The sequence below is a fragment of the Trachinotus anak genome, unplaced genomic scaffold (assembly GCF_046630095.1).
Source record: "Trachinotus anak isolate AG129_WGS33_773 ecotype Australia unplaced genomic scaffold, CSIRO_AGI_Tana_v1 ptg000018l, whole genome shotgun sequence".
NCBI classification, from domain to species: Eukaryota; Metazoa; Chordata; class Actinopteri; order Carangiformes; family Carangidae; genus Trachinotus; species Trachinotus anak.
This window is the reverse complement of record NW_027273869.1, coordinates 18,935,820-18,956,314: the sequence shown is the minus strand read 5'-3', so window position 1 is coordinate 18,956,314 and position 20,495 is coordinate 18,935,820. Positions and strand designations below refer to the sequence as shown.

At 41.6% G+C, this 20,495-nt stretch overlaps 1 protein-coding gene across 3 annotated transcripts in view; it reads right to left on the bottom strand.

The window, feature by feature from the left end:
• The window catches only part of LOC139635156 (thyrotropin-releasing hormone-degrading ectoenzyme-like), a 154,899-nt gene that overhangs the window by 106,809 nt on the left and 27,595 nt on the right, over positions 1-20,495 (bottom strand). For all 3 annotated transcript variants that reach the window (XR_011694134.1, XM_071502203.1, XM_071502204.1), the window contains exon 4: positions 4,519-4,645. Coding sequence is in view for 2 of the 3 variants with exons in the window: in XM_071502203.1 (XP_071358304.1) it covers positions 4,519-4,645 (127 nt within the window). In the remaining variant the exon portion in view is untranslated. The remainder of the gene's footprint in view (positions 1-4,518; positions 4,646-20,495) is intronic.

The window sequence follows — 20,495 nt, the reverse complement described above, 5'->3', positions numbered from 1 at the left end:
AAAGACTGCATTCAGACGCACACACAGACACACACATCCTTGTCTTACTATATTCACAGGGACCCATCATTGACGTAACGCTGCCCCTAACTCTAACACCAAGTCTTAACCCTCAACCATAAAAATGTGTGGGGTTGAGCATTTCAGTCCTCAACAAGCTGTTGGACCCCAAAAGTACAGTGGGCTCCCAGTTTCTGGACCCCATAAATATAGTAAAACAAGGCGGCAAACACATACACACGGTTGGAAGAAAACCAGGAAATATCTGACGAGATCTAAAACAGATCGGAGGAGAGAGAGAGATTTTGCTGACCACAGTTCACAGTTGAGTTTGGAGCTAATTGGAGTTTCGGGACACTGAGGTGGGAGGACGTGGGGGGGTGTGAGTGCCTCTCCGGTGACTCCATCCATCCATCTCTGCATTAGAGAGTCTGACTCTAGTTCAGGACCAGGGTGAAAACACACACAAAGTGACACAAATCATTTTCCATGCTTGGACTGAATCTCTGTATCTGGACCAAAAATATATTGATCGAGAGAAATCAGCTTCCAGGACCGAGAGGTGTGACTATAGCACACCTGCTCCCAGGATGTGTTAGAATTAATTTTAAGTTCTTAGAGTGGACAGAGTCTTCACAGCCCAGGTCCTGAGCCTCTGGAACAACTGGCCTGAGGGAATATGTTCGGCTGAGTTGGGATCATCTCTGAAATCTCCTCTTACAAAAAGAGAGAGCTAATGAAACTGCTCCTTTATCTTCCACTGCTGGGTTTGGTTCTGTAATCTTTACTGTGAAATCTAATGATGTAATAATTGATTTTTCTTTGCTTATTTGTGTGAACCACTCTGTAACCTGGGTTTTTCTATAAATAACCATTCATATGATAATTATATTAGAGGAGCAAAGCTTCCATCTCTGAGACTCTGCAGCAGATCAGAGAAGTTGAAAATATCCGTCTCTGCAGGACGTCGATGTTGGCACACCGGACGAACAAACGTTCTGGCTCTGTCCCACATATTGTTGCCACTTTTGGCTCAGTTTGAAGAAAGTGGGCCTGGGTTGAGTTGGAGAGAGAAACAGCTCCAGTCAGCACCGCACAGCCGAGCTCTGGGCAAACGTCGGCTCCTGGAACCAGACCATCGCACTGGGTGGACTCTGGTGCGTCATCCATCAAGGGAGTCTGGCAGAGTCCAGCAGCCAGGTGTGGCAGGTTTACAGAAGGTCACGACTGAGCAAAGACATTTACATTTCCTGGGTCTGAAGTGTCTGGACGAGTGATACCAGGTTCTGTGGTGGTTTTCAGAACATTTAGAAAACTTTCTGTCTTGAGGCTGCTCGACATCTTAATGAACCACACTGAATCACAGTTCAAGGCACCATGTGGAGTGTTTCGCTGCCAGTGGTGCTTAAAGTTTTTGTATGGATTAGTTCTTCTGCACCTGCATCAACTGGGCTCCTGAAACCTTCTCAAAGCTCTTTGCCAAAACTTGTGGAAACTCAGTGGAAACTCAGACCATTCACATTGTGTTTTGTGGACTTTTCTAAAAAAAAAGTGTCGACCATTTTGTGCAAAAGTGTGATGGAACCCGGCTACAAACACATTGACAACAGACTCGTTGGTCATAGTCAAACTGACCTTCAGGAGCGCCCAGAAAAATCCACACTTGATCCGTGAAGGTTATTTGTTTGACACAATGTGAAGCAATGGAGCTGTGTACATTGTTTAGTTAAGTAAGTGGAGCACCTTTGTATAAAGAATAATCTAACAACACCGCCACTAATACTGTGGGAAACACTGCAGTAACAGCTGAGACTCTGACTTCCTGACAGTTTGCCAATCTTGGAGATACAAGGTTTCCACCTGACAGGATGTGACCTCACTTTTAACTTGGTGTGGAGCCGCCTATTAATGCAGCTGATATCAGTGTAAAGGTCGGGAAGGAAATGTCAAAGCTAATCTGAGCCGACAGAAACAAACAGCAGATTGACTGAAAGAGAATTTCTAATGTGACAAATGAGTGTGGACAGGAAGGAGGTGTCTGACATAAACAATATGGAGTCACAGTGATCACATTAACTTGTTTGGGCGTGGAGGGAAAAAAAAAAGCAAATGCACTGCGGTGACACGGCTAATTGATTCTGGCAGGACAGAGTTGTAAAACACAAACAATTATGACGACACAAGAAGGAGAAGAAGGAGAAGAAGGAGAAGCGCTACGTTAACTTTTTCAGGGCGTAGAGCTGCTGCTGAGAGTCTGAAAGTTTTACAGTGTGAAGGAAAACATTCACTGTGTCCCTTTGTTGTACTGTGTAGTAAAGTCTAACGGGGACCAGGACGGAGGGATCTACCAACCATCCCAGAATGAGGACACTACCAGGCAACAGCTGATGATTCTGTTTGGCTGCAGGAATTCTGCTCTGACCCTCCGTCCCAGTGGATTTCAAAATGCAGAAGAGAGGTTAGGAAGCAACGATTAAAGGAATCAAAGCTTTGTGACCACATAGTGTAGAGGTTTCAGGGGAGACAGGGAAACTGACTGACTGACACCGTTCAGTGTAGCTGGGGCAGAGATGTATCGCTGCTACTGTCGGACTCTACAGAGAGCTGCAGGAAAGAGTCATAGAACCTGGACATTAGTTCCATTTTGTCACACCGCGGTGAGGTCATGTTGAGTTTTTTGTCCTGTCTCCATGTCTTGTCTTGTCATTTCCTGTTTTATTTTGAAAGAGTAATTCTTGTTTGATTGTTTCCACCTGTCCCCTATTACCATGTGTTTAAGAGTCTGCGTCTCCCCTTGTCTGGTGCCAGTGTGTCGTTTATGTCAGCATCCATATACGACCTATCTAGCCTTCCACAGCACCGAATCCAATCGGTATCTTGTTTCTTTTGGTTTTATTTCTAGTTCCTTGATTTTGTTATTGATCTCATAGTTTTGTCCCTCCAGTTTTCAGGAGAGTTTTTTGTTTGCTCGAGCCTGATTTAAAAATAAAGATTTTTTTTTAAACTATCCTGCACCTGCGTCCAGAGTCCTTGCCCGGTTGTGACACATTTGAGCACTTCCTGTTCCCTCGTCCTGACTCTCTGGTTGTTTGATGGGTTTATGGTTGATGACTGAGATCAGGTCTGTGTTTAACACAAACTCAGAGATGGCTACAGAAATACGTCATCAATGCTTCGCTCTATGTCTCCAATGTGATCAGGCTTTGGCAGCTGCTAGAAGCAGATTTATGTCCCTCTGAAAGAGTCACTATGTGGGTACCTGTGTAGAAGCTGTAGCGCTGCAATTTCATCACATCACATGCCAACAAGGATCTTTGTGTTTATGTCTACAGCACAAAAAGTATCATTCAGTGTGTAGAGACTTTCCCATTGGACCCATTAGTCTGAGTTTACAGTGATGAACGTTTCTAACTGGTCGAACACAAGCAGAGACATGAGCATAACATTCATTCACACTCACACTGACTGTTCAGTGTCTGTGCATGAGTTTGCGTTCTTTCACCAGGCTTGGCGCCCACATGGCGCTCACCACTGCAGCAGGAAACCAGGAGTAAGGGAGGGTACAGGGCGCCACCCAGGAGCACCATCCTCAATCAATACATCTCTTCAGGAGGGCAGGCTGTGCACAAACAGGAATTTATTTATTCATTTAGCAAAGGAAAAAAAAAACACCCCAGGAAAAGGGCACTTTCCCCGTAGGAGGCCAAACGGCAGGTGCTCGGGCCCCCTCTGAGGTCTGTCTCCAGCTGCAACGACTCTATTCATCACGTCCACTTACTTCTTTTCATGCGTACAGTTTAATACAAACTGCCACTTGAACTTTTCTTTATTGCCTCAGATTCACTGCTTCAATTAAAATCCTCTGAGTGCACTTCAGCCTGTACAAGTTCATTTAAAATAAAATAAGATATTTCAATTATACAGTTGACAAAAGCACGCTTGCATTATCTTCAGTTTCCATTAACTGTACAACCAGCGACTTCATGAATGTAAAAAGGAGCAGGATACAGGGACAGAGTTGGCACAACTCGACTCTGATACTTTACTCCGTCAAGTATAAACTCATCTTTGTACAAAAAGCTTTTATCTAAATAAGCTCTCAGATGCACCGGTGTTTAACGGCCATGAAAGAACCGTCGGAGGTTCAATTCCCAGACCTAATCACACTGTACAGCCCCCTGACTCGCAGGCTGAAAAGGAGGACAGTGTTTTCTCTGCTCATATGAGTACAAATTGATGAACCCAAACACAATTGTTTGAAGGACAAAGAGTTGGCTGACTTCCCTAGAACGTGCAGCCCAGGAAGGGGAAGTTGTCTTTTCTTTCCCAAAATGGATCCACGGGGGGATAGAAAGTCAACAGTGTGTTTTTTTTTTATTTTATGAGCGCTGACAGGAAATCAAACATCAGAGGGACTGACTGAATCTGAACACGCTGAAGGGATCCTGGTGAGACAAAAGAAGGACACAGCCAAAAAAACAAAAAAACCCAGCATGTCAAAGGAAGAGGAAGGCTTACCTAGCTTGGGCAGTGAGTACTGGACTTTAAAGTAGTCCTGGTAAAATCCCAGAAGCCTCTTGGTGATGTGGAGAGCGTAGTCTCCTGCGCCGCTAGCAATGGCATCCGGCCGGGCGTAGAGACGGATCTGAAGACAAAGATGTAGAAAGAGACATGGGATCAAGCTGATTTTAATAGAGATGGATCTAAACACACAGACAGGAGTAATGACATTAGTGTCTGTTTTTAAAAAAAAAAATCCATACAGAGAAGGACATTAAATTTGTTAGAGTTTACGACAAACAGATCTGAGTAGAGTGTGTATTAACCTCTGCAGAGGAAGAAATGCATCAGGTGGAGTTTAAATTCAAACCTGCAGAGAGACAGAAATTAAATTTGAGGGATTTTTTTTGTACAAATGTTCACGGAGACAAAGAGAAATGGAATCAGGTCAGTGTTTGGCAGGTCAAGCCCACAGAGAGAAACTCAATCAGGTTCAGCTCTCCACACAAAATAATGGAGTCAGGTGGAGATTTTTGTTCAAATCTACACAAAGACGAATGGATTTACAGCCGAGAGCTGAAAAACAATCGACTTTAAAACAGAGAGATAAAAAAAAAAAAAAACTTAAATGAAGTTAAAGGTTCTGCTTTAGCTGATATTTCCCACAGTCAAGTTCTAGTGTTCCCACCTCTGAGGCTGAACGTGTTCTCTTCACTGCAGCTGCAGCTTCATTCATTTAAAGTTAAACTAGCTAGTGAGGAGTGTGTACCAGGACACACACACACACACACACACACACACACACACACACACACACACACACACACATATACACACACACACGTGAACTCATCTGCCAAACGTTCCTATCAATAATCAATACCGTCAAGTCACATGACCGCTTCACGCCTATCAGCACGCTGTGGTAGTGCAGTGGCCTCGCAGTTGACCTGACTGAAAGAACAACAGGATCACATGGTGACAGTGTGTGTGTGTGTGTGTGTGTGTGTGTGTGTGTGTCTGAAGCTGGGGCAGTTGCTGGGACGTCGACAGTTTAAAATTCATCATCTGTTATTTGGTTCAGATAAAAATCTCAGTGCTAACAGTGACTTTTCTATGCGTCAGAGCTGATATCAGGCTGAAGGTGAAAGTAAAATAAGAACAGACGGCTTCCTCAGTGCAACTTGTTCCTGAATGTCACAAAACTGCAAACAGAGCAGTGACAGAAACCTCTCTTTACCCTCTTTACTCTCAGCGTATCCCTCCACCAGGCTGAACAAACAGAAAGCTGCAGTGAGCAAAGTGATGCAGCTCCCAATAAAACCCCAAAATAAGGACGTTTTAAACACTCACTCCTTTAACCATGTACATTATCAAAATAAATACAGTGTTCACCATCTTAGTTTAGGCTGCACACAAAATACCTCTGAGGCTGATGGGAATGTCACTGGTTAGTGTTGGACAAACGACTACTGAAGTGATGAAGGTTCATCCAAAGTGGTGGATCAACCAACTGACTTTGTGTCTCCAGGTCCATGCAGCTGAAATTCCAACGCAATAAAAGTAAAACACGAACCCTTAAACAGCTTTTACGTGTTGGTTTTATAAATGCATTTAACAGCAGTTCTGTTTCCAGACTGAAACCTGCTGCTGTGGGATTCTCACTGTTTACCTGCAGATCACACCCAAGAGCATTTTCTGTCCGACTGTCAAAGCTTGGCAACCTCACTGAAAATAAAAGTGAAAAACAAAAACTACTTTTATAGATATTTTTAACTGGCCTTGATACCAGGTTAGTATTTGTTACTGTGGTATCAATCTGCACCGTCTCTTGTGATTCTGCAGCTCTGTCAGAAACGTTTCACTTCACTGACTCCAAACTAATATCTTGGATGGTTTCTCTCAGGCTGACGGACGGACAGACAGACAGACATCTGGAGTCGATTTTCCTAAAGAAAAAACTTTCTCTGAGCTGAAAGCAATTTGGCAAATTTGCAAGAGAAAATGAGCTACTGCAACTGCCTTATCCAATCGACATCCAGGGGCTGATGTTAAGTGGGCTAATCTCCCTCTGTAACATACTGTCAAACTGCACTCAAAGACATATCAAGTCCTGTTAGCATTAGTTCATTATTCAGTATGAAAGTATTAGAGCAAACATTTCAATTATTCAGCTCTTTTTAGAGTCTTATCATCAGTGGAGCTAAAACATGTCTGTTTGTCCTGAGGGAGGGGGGGCTACAGGAACAAAGTTGCCCCCCCGAGATCTTTTTTCTTAACTTTTCAGCTTGTGGTCTTCAGCCTAAACTCGTGTTGACTTAAGTGACATATGAGTACAGTGGTGTACTGACATTTAAAGTCACTGAACTGTAATTGCTGCTTGACACTCTCATCTTGGAAGATCGTGGTGGAAGATCCAGTGTGTCCTATGGATGTTAAGTGGCTACACAACTTGTTCAGCTGTAATGTAGCCTCCTCTGCAACAAAGTGTCGGGGAGATGTCCCTCCACCTCTGACACAGCAAAACAAGGCCTCCAGTAAAATCATCCAGACACTGACGTCCACCTTTAATGAAGCGATCTGTGTTTGGATCTGCAGAGGATCTGCTGACATGTTTGACAACATGCGGCCAGCTCTCCTCTCCTCTCCTCTCCTCTCCTCTCCTCTCCTCTCGTCCCTGTATTTGCGTGATGGATGGAGCAGTTCATCAGTCTGGTCCACCAGACTAATTACACACAGCTGACAGAGTCGTTACCACGGCGACAGGGGCTGGCGGTGATGTCACTGATCAATATGCGTGTATCAGCCCTGTGAATGAAAGAAATATAAATGTGCGTGGATGTGGCCTCAGCTCTGGGAGTGTGAGTGGATGGTGGGACAGTCGTCAGGGGGAGAAACCAGCTGACTGTCAGCTGAAGGACAACAGACAGACACCGGCCTCCGTGGTCCGGTGGTCTGCGGGTACGACTCTCACTCAGGGTGTGAGAGGTCCTGGGTTCAAATCCTGGATAAGCCCTTCTTTTTTGGTGAATTCCCCCTGCGGAACGTCTATAAAGGTACATCTCATCTCATCTCATCAAACACAATACACACACAGAAACACACACAGGCACACGCACGACTCATATCATTTTCCACATAAAGACGGAAGCGAGTGGACACATAAGTCACATCATGACGTAATGCTGCTGTATCACTGCCATATCTCACACACACACACACACACACACAGGTAAACATTACTGTCCCAGTAATGTCACCCTGCCTTCTCTCCTAGTTTCACTTCCACTCAAATAAATTCTGTTTGCACACAGCTGTAAAAACACCTCGGCCTCTCAGCACAGCCACCGTACACAGTAAATCAGGTTCTGCATGGTATCAGTGTGTCCGTGTCACATAAAAAGCTCCTGTTAAACTGCACAAGCAGAAATCGAAGGAGACTGAACATAAAGTAAATTTAACAGGTGACGTGACTGAATGCATCGTCAAAAGTAACGAGTGAACCTGAAGGATTCATCAGACTCCGACACTAACAGACCTAACGGATCCCCAGAGGATGAATCCTAGTCACTATGGGGATCACCACTGTTGAATGAAATCTCTGGTCAGGGGGCTTTAGTGCAGGTCGTAGGGAAAATTGGCTGCTGATTCCTGGGTTGGCAGTTTGATCCTGAACCCAGGTTGGGCCAAGAAGGACATCAAGCGTGAAACCTACACTAGATCGTTCCACCAAAGATCCCGGGCTACTCATACAAGCCCAAACATTGATGACATTAATAATAATAAATACTTATGTTATCACTGATGAATAAACACTACCACAAGTACCAAGACTATGCTAATGCTTCATCACAATCCTGCTCCTCCTCTTGGGTTTCGTCCTCCTCTCCTCTCATTTACTCCCCAGTTCCCCCAGCAGGACTGATTTTTTCAATAATATTCAAACTTTTTAAAGCTCTTCTCCTCTTATTCCCCACATTCTCCTCCCTCCACCAGAGCTCATCTCAGAGCACGGCAGCCAGCAGAGTGAATATTTGCTCAGAAAGTGGAGGTTTTATTGAAATTGTAGCTGCTCCTTTCGGTGGACTGGCAGCGAGCTGCTGAATTGAGTGTCATCTCCCGAGGATTCCTGAAACGCCTCCAGTCATGTTCTCCCAGGTGAGGAGAAACCAGGGAGCGCTACATTTTTCAATTGGGGGGTGTGTGTGTGTGTGTGTGTGTGTGTGTGTGTGTGTGTGTGTGTGAGTGTGACATTCTCGCTTCAAAGTATCAGCATACACTCATTTACTGTGTCCCCCAGGACTGAAATATGCTGCTTCAGCTGCACTAAAACCATCGCACTGTGGCTCGGTGGTTAGCACCGTCGTCTGACAAGAAGAAGGTCCTGGGTTTAAACCCGACACACCCATGTCTGCGTGGATTTCCTCCGACGGTCCAACACCATGCCGGTCAGCTGAGGAGGAAACTTCACATTTCGCTCAGGTGAGTGAATGTGAGTGTGAAAGGTTGCTGGTCACCAGTCGAGACAGACAGCCGCCACCTGGTTCTGTTGGAGGGTTCTTCCTGGTTAAGGTAGTTTTTCCACCCCACTGTCGTCAAGTGCTTTCTCATTGTGGGAACTGTTGGGTTTCTCTCTGTAATATTGTCAGGCCTTGACTTTACCCTGTAGATAATGTATGTTATGATTTGGTGCTATAGAAATAAAAAATGAATTGAACTCTTCAAGGTGGACCCTACGTCTCACCCAATGCATGCTGGGATTTGCGTCAGCTCTGCATAAAGCTGTTTGGAAAACTTATGGACAGGTGTATGAACTACCATTTTCTGAATCTGAATAAGGTGGTCATCAAATCAAAGCAAGGATTATTCCATTTTCATGTCACTTATTACCTTCAATCACAAGTATCTGACCCAAATTATAACATTCTCTTACTGGAGGTGACTTTGTACAATGTTTCCATAAATCAGAGGAATGTTTCCAAATTTGACCAATTGCAGCACTTAAATTCACAGATTAGTCCAGTTTGGGACCATGGACGTCTGTACCAAAGTTTGTGCCAATCCATCAAGCAGATGTGAACATATTTCATCCAGTAAGTGATTCATTTGACCTGCTGGTGACACTGGAGGAAAAGCTCAGGGATCAACGAAGTCACAAGGACTCATCCTCTGGAGACCATGAACATCTGTACCACAGTGACAATCCATCAAGCAGATGTCGATATATTTCATCTGATAAATTATACATTTGACCTGTTGGTGGCATTGGAAAAACCAAGGGATCACCACAATTATTAAGACCCATCATCTTGGTACCATGAACCTCTGTACCAACATTTGTGCCAATCTATTAAGCAGATGTGAACACATTTCATCCAGTAAGTGATTCATTTGACCTGCTGGTGGCACTGGAGTCAAAGCTCAGGGATGACCAAAATCTTTAGTACTCATCCTCTGGGGACCATGAACGAATGACCAAAACTTGATATCAATCCATCCAAAAGTTATTGAGATATTTTAGTTAGGACCCAACTATGGGCTGACTGACCCACATTGCCATCCCCAGCGCCCCACTACTAGCAGGCTCGAAATGATCTGTATGGCTCATGTGTTATATTCTGCATTATTTCCACTCAGTACAACAACAGTCATGTAATACTCACCACTCTGCTGCAGTTGAGTTTCTATTTTTAACAGAGATACCATTTCTATTCATCATTTAATCCTGTGGATTCTACTTTGCCATCTTGAATTAAACTGCTGTTAATGAAAACAACACTTTCTTCACATATTTCACAGTAAAATCCTTTCGAGGAGGTGAAGGGATTATTCCCCCTGAACTACTGGAAAGCTTTTAATGTGAAGCAGATTAACAGCAAACAGCAGCAGCGGCGAATTATCACAGCAAACTGGAGCAAAAAAACAAGGAGGCTTTTTTTTTTTTCTTTTTTTTTAACCAAAATACATCAAACATATAGTACTTCCCAAACAAGCTTCACTGGAAAGGCCTGTCTCTAATAATAGCCTGTAAGATAAAGGCCTGTCAAATCTCTGCAGTTAAGGGAAATAAACGCCCTGGTCACTATGAGGATGTACTCACTCTATGAGCTGTGTGGTGGGTCTAACTGTGTGTTGTGTTGTGTAGCAGACAAAGATGTCTTTCAGAAATCATATGCTAGACACCATCATAAATTCCCTACAATTGTAGAGACACAACACACTGCTGTCTGTAAGCTACATCCCAAACCTACGTACATGCCCGGTCTAACTTCTCCTCTAACTAAAAACTTAATGCATCAAAATGATTCAAACTTTAGCTTCAAAATGCAAAGATATCATTCTGATTACTCTACATTCATTTAAAGTTCCACATTTTTGACCATAAGCTTCATAGTATTTTCCTTACATGCAAGGCTACAGCCAGCATCCAGTTAGCTTAGCTTAGCGAGTGGAAACCAGGGGGAACAGCCAACGACAACAAAATCCACCTACCAACACTTCTTAAGTTTATTAATTAACATATTATATCTTGTTTGTTTATCCCACACAAACATTTTCAAAGTTTTGCCCTTCATGGTGGGTTATGAGTTTTAGAGTTGCCACTGCTATCACTAGCTTAGCTGTTTTTAAACTTTGTGCTTAGCTGTCTCCTCACTGTATTCTTCAATCTGACAGATATTACAGTGGCATTGATGCGATCAGCTCTTGGCAGAAAAGTAAATGAGCATAATTACCAAAATTCTGTTACAGTAGCTTAATGACATATGAAGCAAAAATAATAAAAGCAAAAAGTGCAAAGAAAATGTGTCAATTTCAAGAGAAAAGGCCAGAACGAAGAGAGACAGTCAAACATAAACCAATTCCAATACATTCTCTTAAAAAACAGAAAATGTCCTTCAAGAGGAAGATGTCCAAAATCTATAATTATAGCCTGACATCCACATTTTAGTCCTTCTGTCCAACTAAATTCAAGAGTTCAAGTGTTATCCTAAACTTATTGTGTAGTACATACTGTGTTATTTACTTAGTGTAGGGGCTAACTTACATGATCACAGTTGACTGAAGGATTTTGCTTTTTATCTCTTTTGTCAGAATAAATGGAGACCACCTCTAACGATATCCTGGTCTTGGCCTCCTCATCATAACACAACGCATAAAACACTAGACACTGACCGGTTACATAAGGCTACACTAAAATATACTTACACTGTTGTTTCATTTAATTTTTTTCTGTTTCTGACTGAGTTGATTTTAATTGTCTTCTTTGTCACCTGTTCTGATCCTTTTGAATGTGTTTGATTGCCATTTATTCTCTTTGTATTTTGCCAAATCATGTTTTTTTTTAAATTTAGTTGAGTGGAGGTTCATGATATTACCCTGTGGCTTCTTGACCATTCCTGCCTCAGATGCTTTATCGTGTTTAATTAAAAGTCTTTACAATGTCCATATAAGATGTCAGGGATTTACAGTTCCCTGTTCATGATGTAGGGAAACAACATCACACTCCCACGCTTGTAAATGACAGATTCAGTTTACAGCAGCAGGGATGAGCTGCCACTCCAGATACCTGATGTGATTTTAAGATGTCTGGTCAGGTAGACACAAAGAGAAGACCGAAACATCCTTTTATTGTCATCAGTCAGTCAATCAGCACAAGAAAAGCCTTGGTGCCTTTTTTATTCAAGCTCGGTATTATACCAAAATTGGGCATTTCTCTTTTTCTCTCATCTTCCTTTTCTTGGTTCATGTCAACTCTTCTTCTTGCCTCTCCTCCCCTCTCCTCTTTCTCCTCTCTTCCTTACATCCTGTTCCTCCATTTCCCCTCTCTCCTTGTTATCTCTCCACTCATCCGTGACATCTCTCGCCGCGTTCTGTCGCTCTGTCTGCCGCCCTTGGATGATGGATGGGGTGATGGACGCTCGGTTGCCACGTTAATTTGATGGATGGTTTAGAAACTGATACGAGCGGGGAGCGAGTGCACTGACACACACACAGTAATACACAGCAACACACTCCTTGTGGTGTATGTGGGTCCTTGACTTTGAGATCAACAGGCCCCAGACAGTCACAACTACGTCTGTAACAAACACTGTTGACCCATGACCGCAGCGCCATGCCTCCGTCCAACTGTATCATCACTTTTGCTGACAACACCGCTGTTATGAAGTGAGACAGCCCGTGAGCCGGAGTAAAGATAACAGTCTCTCTGTCAATGTCAGCAAGACAAAAGAGATGATTGTTGACTGAAGAGGGACCAGAGCATGAACTGAGAGCCGGCTAAGACAACCGGCAGCTTCTGGTGAATAAAAAAACCTCCTCTTCCCTGCTTCCAGACGAGCCCATTAAAGTCGTTTCTGCTCCTTTTTAGCATCCAAAAACAAACAGAAGTCTACTTCTGACAGGTCCGAGCTCTGGGAGTTTACCCAAAGAATTCGTGAAGGTACAGTAGATGCTGCTTTTGTTGTGTTGGCACCAGTAGATGCTAGGGAATAGGACAGTAGGTGTGGGTGTTTTGATATACGTCATACACCACTGTGTGTGTGTTGCCTTTAGTTTTCTGTTCCCACAATGTTTATTGTGAGTAATATTTGACAGCCTGAGGAGCTAAAACTATCCAATATTTGACAAGAGAAAAAAGCAAAGAGTAGAGAGGAAATCAATCCTTTCTGACAGAAATACATATTTTCATCTTTCCTATTTCTATTAGTCAGCTTTCTCCCCTGATGACAAAACAAATCTGACACATAGTTGGGCCAGACACTTGTTTTCTTCTAGTCTAGGATACACCCAATTCCACAGCCTGAATTTGACCCATAAGATGCTACTTCCATATCTGGACCAATTTTGGTCTCACATTCTGAAAATCTTCTTTCTGTCAGTCAGTGTTGGAGGAGAACAGCCGGACTCTGCCCACATGTGGAAGTATTTGGGCCAGACTTAGGCCGAGGACCCAGGAAACTGTTGGGCCAGAAGTTTGATTTTGTTTTCTTGGTCAGATTTGTCCTGCGAAGAGGACAACTCAAAAGGTTACGTTTATCTTAAGGAGGTTTTAACTCCCAGGTTGAGGAGGGTCACCAAGAGGTAGCATGAAAAAAACTCTTGAATTTGAGAACCACAAATGGAATCATTTATTCCACTCATTCCCTGACAGATTGTCTATTGTGCTTTTCATGCTGTAGGTTCCCAGCCTTTCTTGAGAACCTTTTTGACTACCTGTCTGTTTCTGGATTTTACCTTTTGGCTGGTTTACCTGCCTGTTACCGATCATTGCCCACGCTGTCTACTGTTTGCTTTTGCCTGCTTCTGCCTGCCAAGCCTTAATGAAGGTGGGCTGCTTTGGAATTTCCCCTTAAACCTGAGCCAACAAGTGTCCCCATTATATCAGGGCAATTTTAAATTTTCAAGCATTTGCCCCAGAATCCCCACAGGAAGTCTATGTCCTGATAATCACACTTTTTGATGGATAAATATTTGAAAATGGTGTCAGAAGAGTGAAATTAGCATCCCCAAAGCCAGGTGCATCTGCAGCCTCTCAAAGCTCAAAGAAAATAACGGCAATCAAACCCACAAAGAAGATTTTCCAAGCTGATTTCTCAGTGTTGAAATACACTGAAACACTTTGAGTTGCTTGTTGTAATGTGTTTATGTACTGAACTACTTCAATGAGCAACAAAGGGGCAACGAAAGATGTCAAACAATTTGTAACACTAAAATAAGTCATTTCTAATGTAATAAAGTTGAATTTAACGCTACTTTAATAGCAAAGTCTACCACAGGATTTCTTTCAACATGCTTTCTGAAAGCTGCAACAAAGCTGTATATTCAGCCGTGAAATAACATGATCAAATGAAACCCCAGTATAAAACTACAACTCCCATGACACTTGGAGGCACATACCCTGTCCACATTTCCTGTGATCTATACTTATCTATGTTGTTAAACTTAAGTAATGGGTGTCACATAAAAATCCAATGTTAACCTGACCTTTAGCATTTTTAAATACTAATCTGACCTCCAGTATATTCTCATTCTAGAACATTAATTTGACCTTTATCATTATGGAATGTTAATGTGACATTTAATATCATTACACAAGTTTAATGGTGGACTCTGCATTTTGTTATAGTGCCACAAAACTTTTTTTCCCCAGCTCACTTGATCATGAAGTAAAGTGTTCTTCAGTGATACGATTTTAGTTTTCTTTATTATAGAATGCTAATGTGACTTTTACTCATTAAATACCAACAACAAAACCATTATTACTTTAATAAACGTAAAAAAAATATATTTAAAAACCAAGAATGTTTTAGTCCTTCTCTTAATCCTTTCTTATTTCTTTTTCTGCATCTCAAGTTTTTAAGGCCCAGTAATTTCCAGTTGGCCATGATAGTGTTAAAAAAACAGGAGGAAATTGTGCAGTTGTTGGGGACTACTTTCAGCTGCGGATTGATCTACATTTGGTGCTGTAGTGAGTAATTGGGGAGCAGGACAATGTGTGTGAGATTGAGTCAAAATAAACTGCAGCATGTGTGTTTGTGGTAATGAAGGAACAGTGCAACAGTGTGTGAGTCACACTGTTATTGTCAGAAGGATCAATTCATTGTTGGTTGCCAACTTTACCCTGTCCTTGTCCTCCCTGAAAACTGGCAGCTAATCAGAATAAAGTCATTTATGGTTCAGTACCTTTAAACTGATTAATGTTATATAATAATGAAAACATAATTAACATTATAGAGCAGACCTGTAATATCATAAAGTTTCAGTGGCAGTATTATTAACAAGAACTTTATGATCTATATATAACTTTAATGTGTTCATTGTCATTATAGAAAATTAAGAACTTTAGTGTCATTATATAACTACAATGTCAACTATTATGATTAAAGAATGTTAAAAAGACCATTATTTCTTATCAATGTTAATGCAATATTGATTATCATCATTATAGAAGTTTAATAAGGTCTTTAATATTCTTGTATAACTATAATGTGACATTTTCTATCATTAAACAACATTAACAAGAACTTTAGTGCCATTATATAACTACAATGTCACATTTATTGTCATTTTAAAACATTAGCAAATATTTAGTTTTATTACATACCTATAATGTGACATTTATTATGACAATAAAATGTTACAAAGACCTTTATTGTCTATATATAACTTTAATGCAATATTCATTATCAAGTTTAACAAGCACGTTAGTACCATTATACAGGTATAATAAGATCTTTATTGACATTTACTGTTATTACATAAAATTAAAAAGAGCTTTAGTATCAGTATATAACATTATGTGAAATCATGATCACGGAATATCAATGAGCTTTATTGGCCTTTTTTCTCAGGCTGTTTCTGTCAGAACATGTTGGACGTCCTCACAGATCCTCACAGTCTGAAGCTCTTTGTTAGTGTCTTGTTAAAGGCAGATGTGCAGCAGAGAGAAACCTGCTAACATTCAGATTCACAGCAGTGATTAGCTGCTGGATAAACAGTCTCTGCTTTATGACGCTGACAGTTGTTGAAATGACACAAGATGAAGGAATAACAAGCTAAATGTCTGAAAGATGGCGAGGGGAGGGGGGGGGGGGTCATTGAACCAGGGGCTGCGCAGTAGGTCATCACACATTGTTTGTTTGTTTGTATTCTATCAGACTTTAATCCTCCCTGAAGGGAAAGCGGCTCATTACAGGAACAGAGATTCTAACAGAGAGACGCATTAGAAAGACAATACAACAGAAAGACAAACAGCTGTTTTTGAAGGAGGTGGAGAAAGAGAAAAGATGCTTTGAAAGAAGGAAAAGAGGAATTTGAGTTGACAATGAAGCCTGGAAGCATCCCAGACTAACTAATGTGTTTGTGCAGCTCAGATCATCAGAAAGACAGAAATGATTCCTTTAGACTTTTATGTCATGTTTACACTCTGTTTTGTTCCATATTGATTTTGATTTTTGTTTATTATCATAAAAGCTGTTTAAAGTGTTAATGCCTACATAATTAGTTTTCAAGCACCAACTCAGCTGTTACTCCAGCTTTGATTTTCTGACTCATTACTTGGTCTCCAGAATGGCCTAATGAATTTATTCATAGTTTGCACATTTAATAACCTCATCTGTGTCTAAGAATGGTACAATTATTGCTACAATTAAAAAAAGGGAATAGTGTGAGAGTAGGCTGTTATAACAGAAAGGTGGACACCCCCAGTATTTAAGTTAATGTGTTTACAGTGAATTCATCCGTCTTAGTAACAAGCTTTACATTTGTTTAGACTAGTAAAAAAACAGAATGATAATTATGAAAAATATCATTACCATCCAATGAAAACCATACGTTTCCAAATTTGTTGATTTTTCACATAAAAGGAAGAGTTGAGTGTTTCTTTAAGGGTTGATGAGACTCGTACATTGTAAGATAGAACATGTCGAACTGAAAGGTGTGTCGTCACAAATGAAAACATTTTTATGTCTTGTTTACTTATGAAAACTTGCGGGACATACAGTTACTGAAAACTTGCCACTGGTATAAGACAGAATAACAAGCTCTTCAATAACACCATCTCAATTAAGAACACAATTTTAACTTTGCCTTCCTTTGTCTGTTATTATACCCTTGTGAAAGAGCAACTGCCCAGAGGGACCATAGAAATTATCCTGAACAACTTAATCATAACCACCTTGGCAACAACCTGGTAACACCCTATCAACCACTTTTTAACACTATAGACACCAACAACAACACCCTAACACATTTTTAACCACATTACTAATGCACTGTACCTTCTCAGAAACAGAAGATTAGATTACTGTCATGTTTTTTCTCAGGTCGCCACAAACACACTCTTAGACAGCTTCAGCTCAGTCACAAAGCTGCTGTGAGAGTCCTAACAACACATCAGAGCAGTTCTCAGGCCTCTTCTCTTCCAGTGTGTCACAGAACAGAGTTTGAAGTCCTGCTGCTGGTCTTTAAATCTCTTACCGCTCAGTTCAGCAGGTATAGGGCTGTGAACTGTTCCCAGGGTGCACCATTTACTAACTGTGCACCTCAGCGTTGGTACAAACTCTGACCACCTTTAAATCTGGATTAAACTTTGATGCGTTTGACTGAACCATAAACACTCATCATAAACCATCCTGCCCTTCTGTCCTGCATTTATGTCTATTCTTTACTTTCTACTCTTATTTAAAAGGTTTCTATTCCTTTAATTTGTATCTTAATCTGTTTTTCCTTTAAGTACTTGCTTTGCATTCAAGAATCAAGCAACCATCAAGAAACACCCTTGTAACCTTAACAACTTCCTAGAAACAATTAGTGAATAAGCAACCACCTAACAGTTCCTTGTCAGCCACCTTAAATCCCCCAACAAGCACCTGGCTACATTACAGCAACCATCCAGTAACCGGGGAAATCATAGTAACCACACAGCAACACCACAGCTTCCTGGAGCTAGCAGGGCAACAGGAACTCAGGGGACACACACCAGAGGCAGAGCTAATGCAGTACAGTGAATGTATTCACACACAAAGGCTTCCAGGAAGGTGAGGCAGGTAAGGGTCCAAACCGGAGAAGGCTGGGTTAGGGTTAGGGTTAGACTGAACTTTATTTACAGTGACAAATCTTTACATCACTTCCTCAACCAGCTGTTATTTCTGACTGCTGGGCATCTGGAAAAGCTAGAAATGATGTTTTTAGAGGGTTTTACTGCAGCAATTTTAATGTTTATTGATTTAATCTTATGTGGTGAAGTCTTGTTTTTTTTTAAATGTCCAATGAAAATGAAATTCCCTCATCATAACAAGTTACTAGCTGTGTACCAATTCAGTGACTTTAGCTGAGGCAGCAAACATGGCAGCTTCAGAAAAAAAATCAGGAAATGACACTTTCGTCCTCAACTCTTCTCTCCACAGTGATTCACAGGTTGAAGTTATCTCTAAGTGTGAAACACAGCAGACGGGGTTGTGCCGAGTCAATTGCACCATTTATACAGAGACTAAATTCCTGCTCTGAGTCCAAGATGCTTTGATTTTCTTTCTGCTGTTTTGAGGAGGATGGAAGGATGAATGTCTCTGTCAGATGAAGCTGTTTCAGCAGTTATGAAGAGGATGGAGGGATGTTTTTCTCCCCTCTGTCATATAAAGCTGTTTCTTTCAGAGGTTTGGAGGAGGAGGATGGAGGGATGGGAGGATTAATGTTTCTGTCACAGGAAGCTGCTCTGCAAACAGACAGCAGCGTCTCTGCTGCCTTCAGGGTGAAACAAGGATTTTAATATGAGAGCGATGCTGTAACAGAGACACAGAGAGCGTATCCAGCAGCCGTTTGTAAATATGAACATATGCATGTGCTGCTTCCTGGATCTCTTCCATGCCCTGCACGCCTTTTGTCTGCAAATAGAATCACTTCCTGTCTTTAAAAAAACTGTTATTCAACCAGGAGAATCTCACTCTTCATCTCAAATCTGTACCTTCACGCTGCTCTGGCCAAATCCGGCAGCCAATGTGAGTGAGTCCTCATGAATTATCAGGTTTGTAACAGCGTGAACAGAACCTCCTGCTTGTGTTTACGGGAGAAAAATCCACTCATTCAACATTTATCAAAGCAAAAACTGAGATGTTTCATCGCCATGACTGCTGAGTTACTCAGTGTTCATGTCTTCTTCACGGTTCCCTGCAGTGAAGCTGAAACCTCTGAAAAGCCGCCCGCTCTCATTCTGATCATCCCTTCATCCTGAAACGAGTATCTCTGCTCTTCTTTTTGCTACAGTCAAACTGCTAATCGTTCCCTCCTCCCTCCCGTGATGAAGGTGATGATGATGATGATGTATAATGGGTTCTTAGAGATGATTTTGTTTGTTTGTTGTTGTTTTCTTGCACTTTGTTTGAATGTAATTAATCTGCAGATTTAATTTGCCAGTGAGTGATTCTTTGTTTCAGATCCCTGTGCGGGTATTTACCATGAGTTAAATCAGTTTTATTGAGTATTGTTATGATATTGCCATGCGGTGGATATTGCTGACTCCTCTGCATAATGATCTAGAAGAAGAACATTTTGGAAGCAGCTTAAAGTGATAGTTCAGGTAATTTAACGCGGGGTTGTGTGAGGTTCTTATCTAAAGTCAGTGTGTTACCTGCAGTGGATTTGGATCAGCGCCCACTTCAGAGAAGCAGCAGGAGCTGAGTGATGAGCTGCTGTGGACGGGGGCCATCCGCAAAATCATGTTTTAGACACTTAAAAACACACCCACAGAAAAAAAGCTAATATCAGCTGAAGTGCTTTATCTTGCCGTCAAACAGCCCTTTCCTTTAGAACTACATTTTCCAACTGTTGAACTGAGCTAAGCTCACCTACCACAGCTCTGTGCGACTCAGCTGATCTGCGCAGTAATACAGTGAACGCTGTAGGTCTGTTTGACGGCAAGAGATCAACTGATATTAGCTGATGTTTTTCTGTGGGTTTTTTTTTTTTTAAGGGGCTAAAATCTGTTTTTCTGCTGACGCCGTCCACAGCAGCTCATCACTCAGCTCCTGCTGCTTCTCTGATCCAGATCTACTGCAGGTAACACTCCGACTGTAGATAAGAACCTCACACAACCCCACGTCTGACAACCTGAACTTTCACTTTAATGTCTCTAAGTGGTGTCGTAGATGTATAAATTACCATATAATTCTCTAATACCGTCTTGGTTTGTGTGAAATAGGAGCAGTTCCTGCTTTTCCTGGAAAATCCATTAATTCATTATCTGTACAAATTGATCCTGAGCTGCATCACAAGGAGCTGGAGCCCAGGTCACAACAGGCAGAGGGTTCATATACAATCAGTGACCTCTTTATTAGGGACACCTACTCCAATCCAATACAACAGTGTGTAAATTCACTATGTGTGTATGATTGAGGTCATAATTAAAGGTGCTGCTGCACTGCGCTACATTATACTTAGACATCCTTCCTATTATAATAACAGGAACACCTCTGAATATGAACCGACACATTCCCAACTGT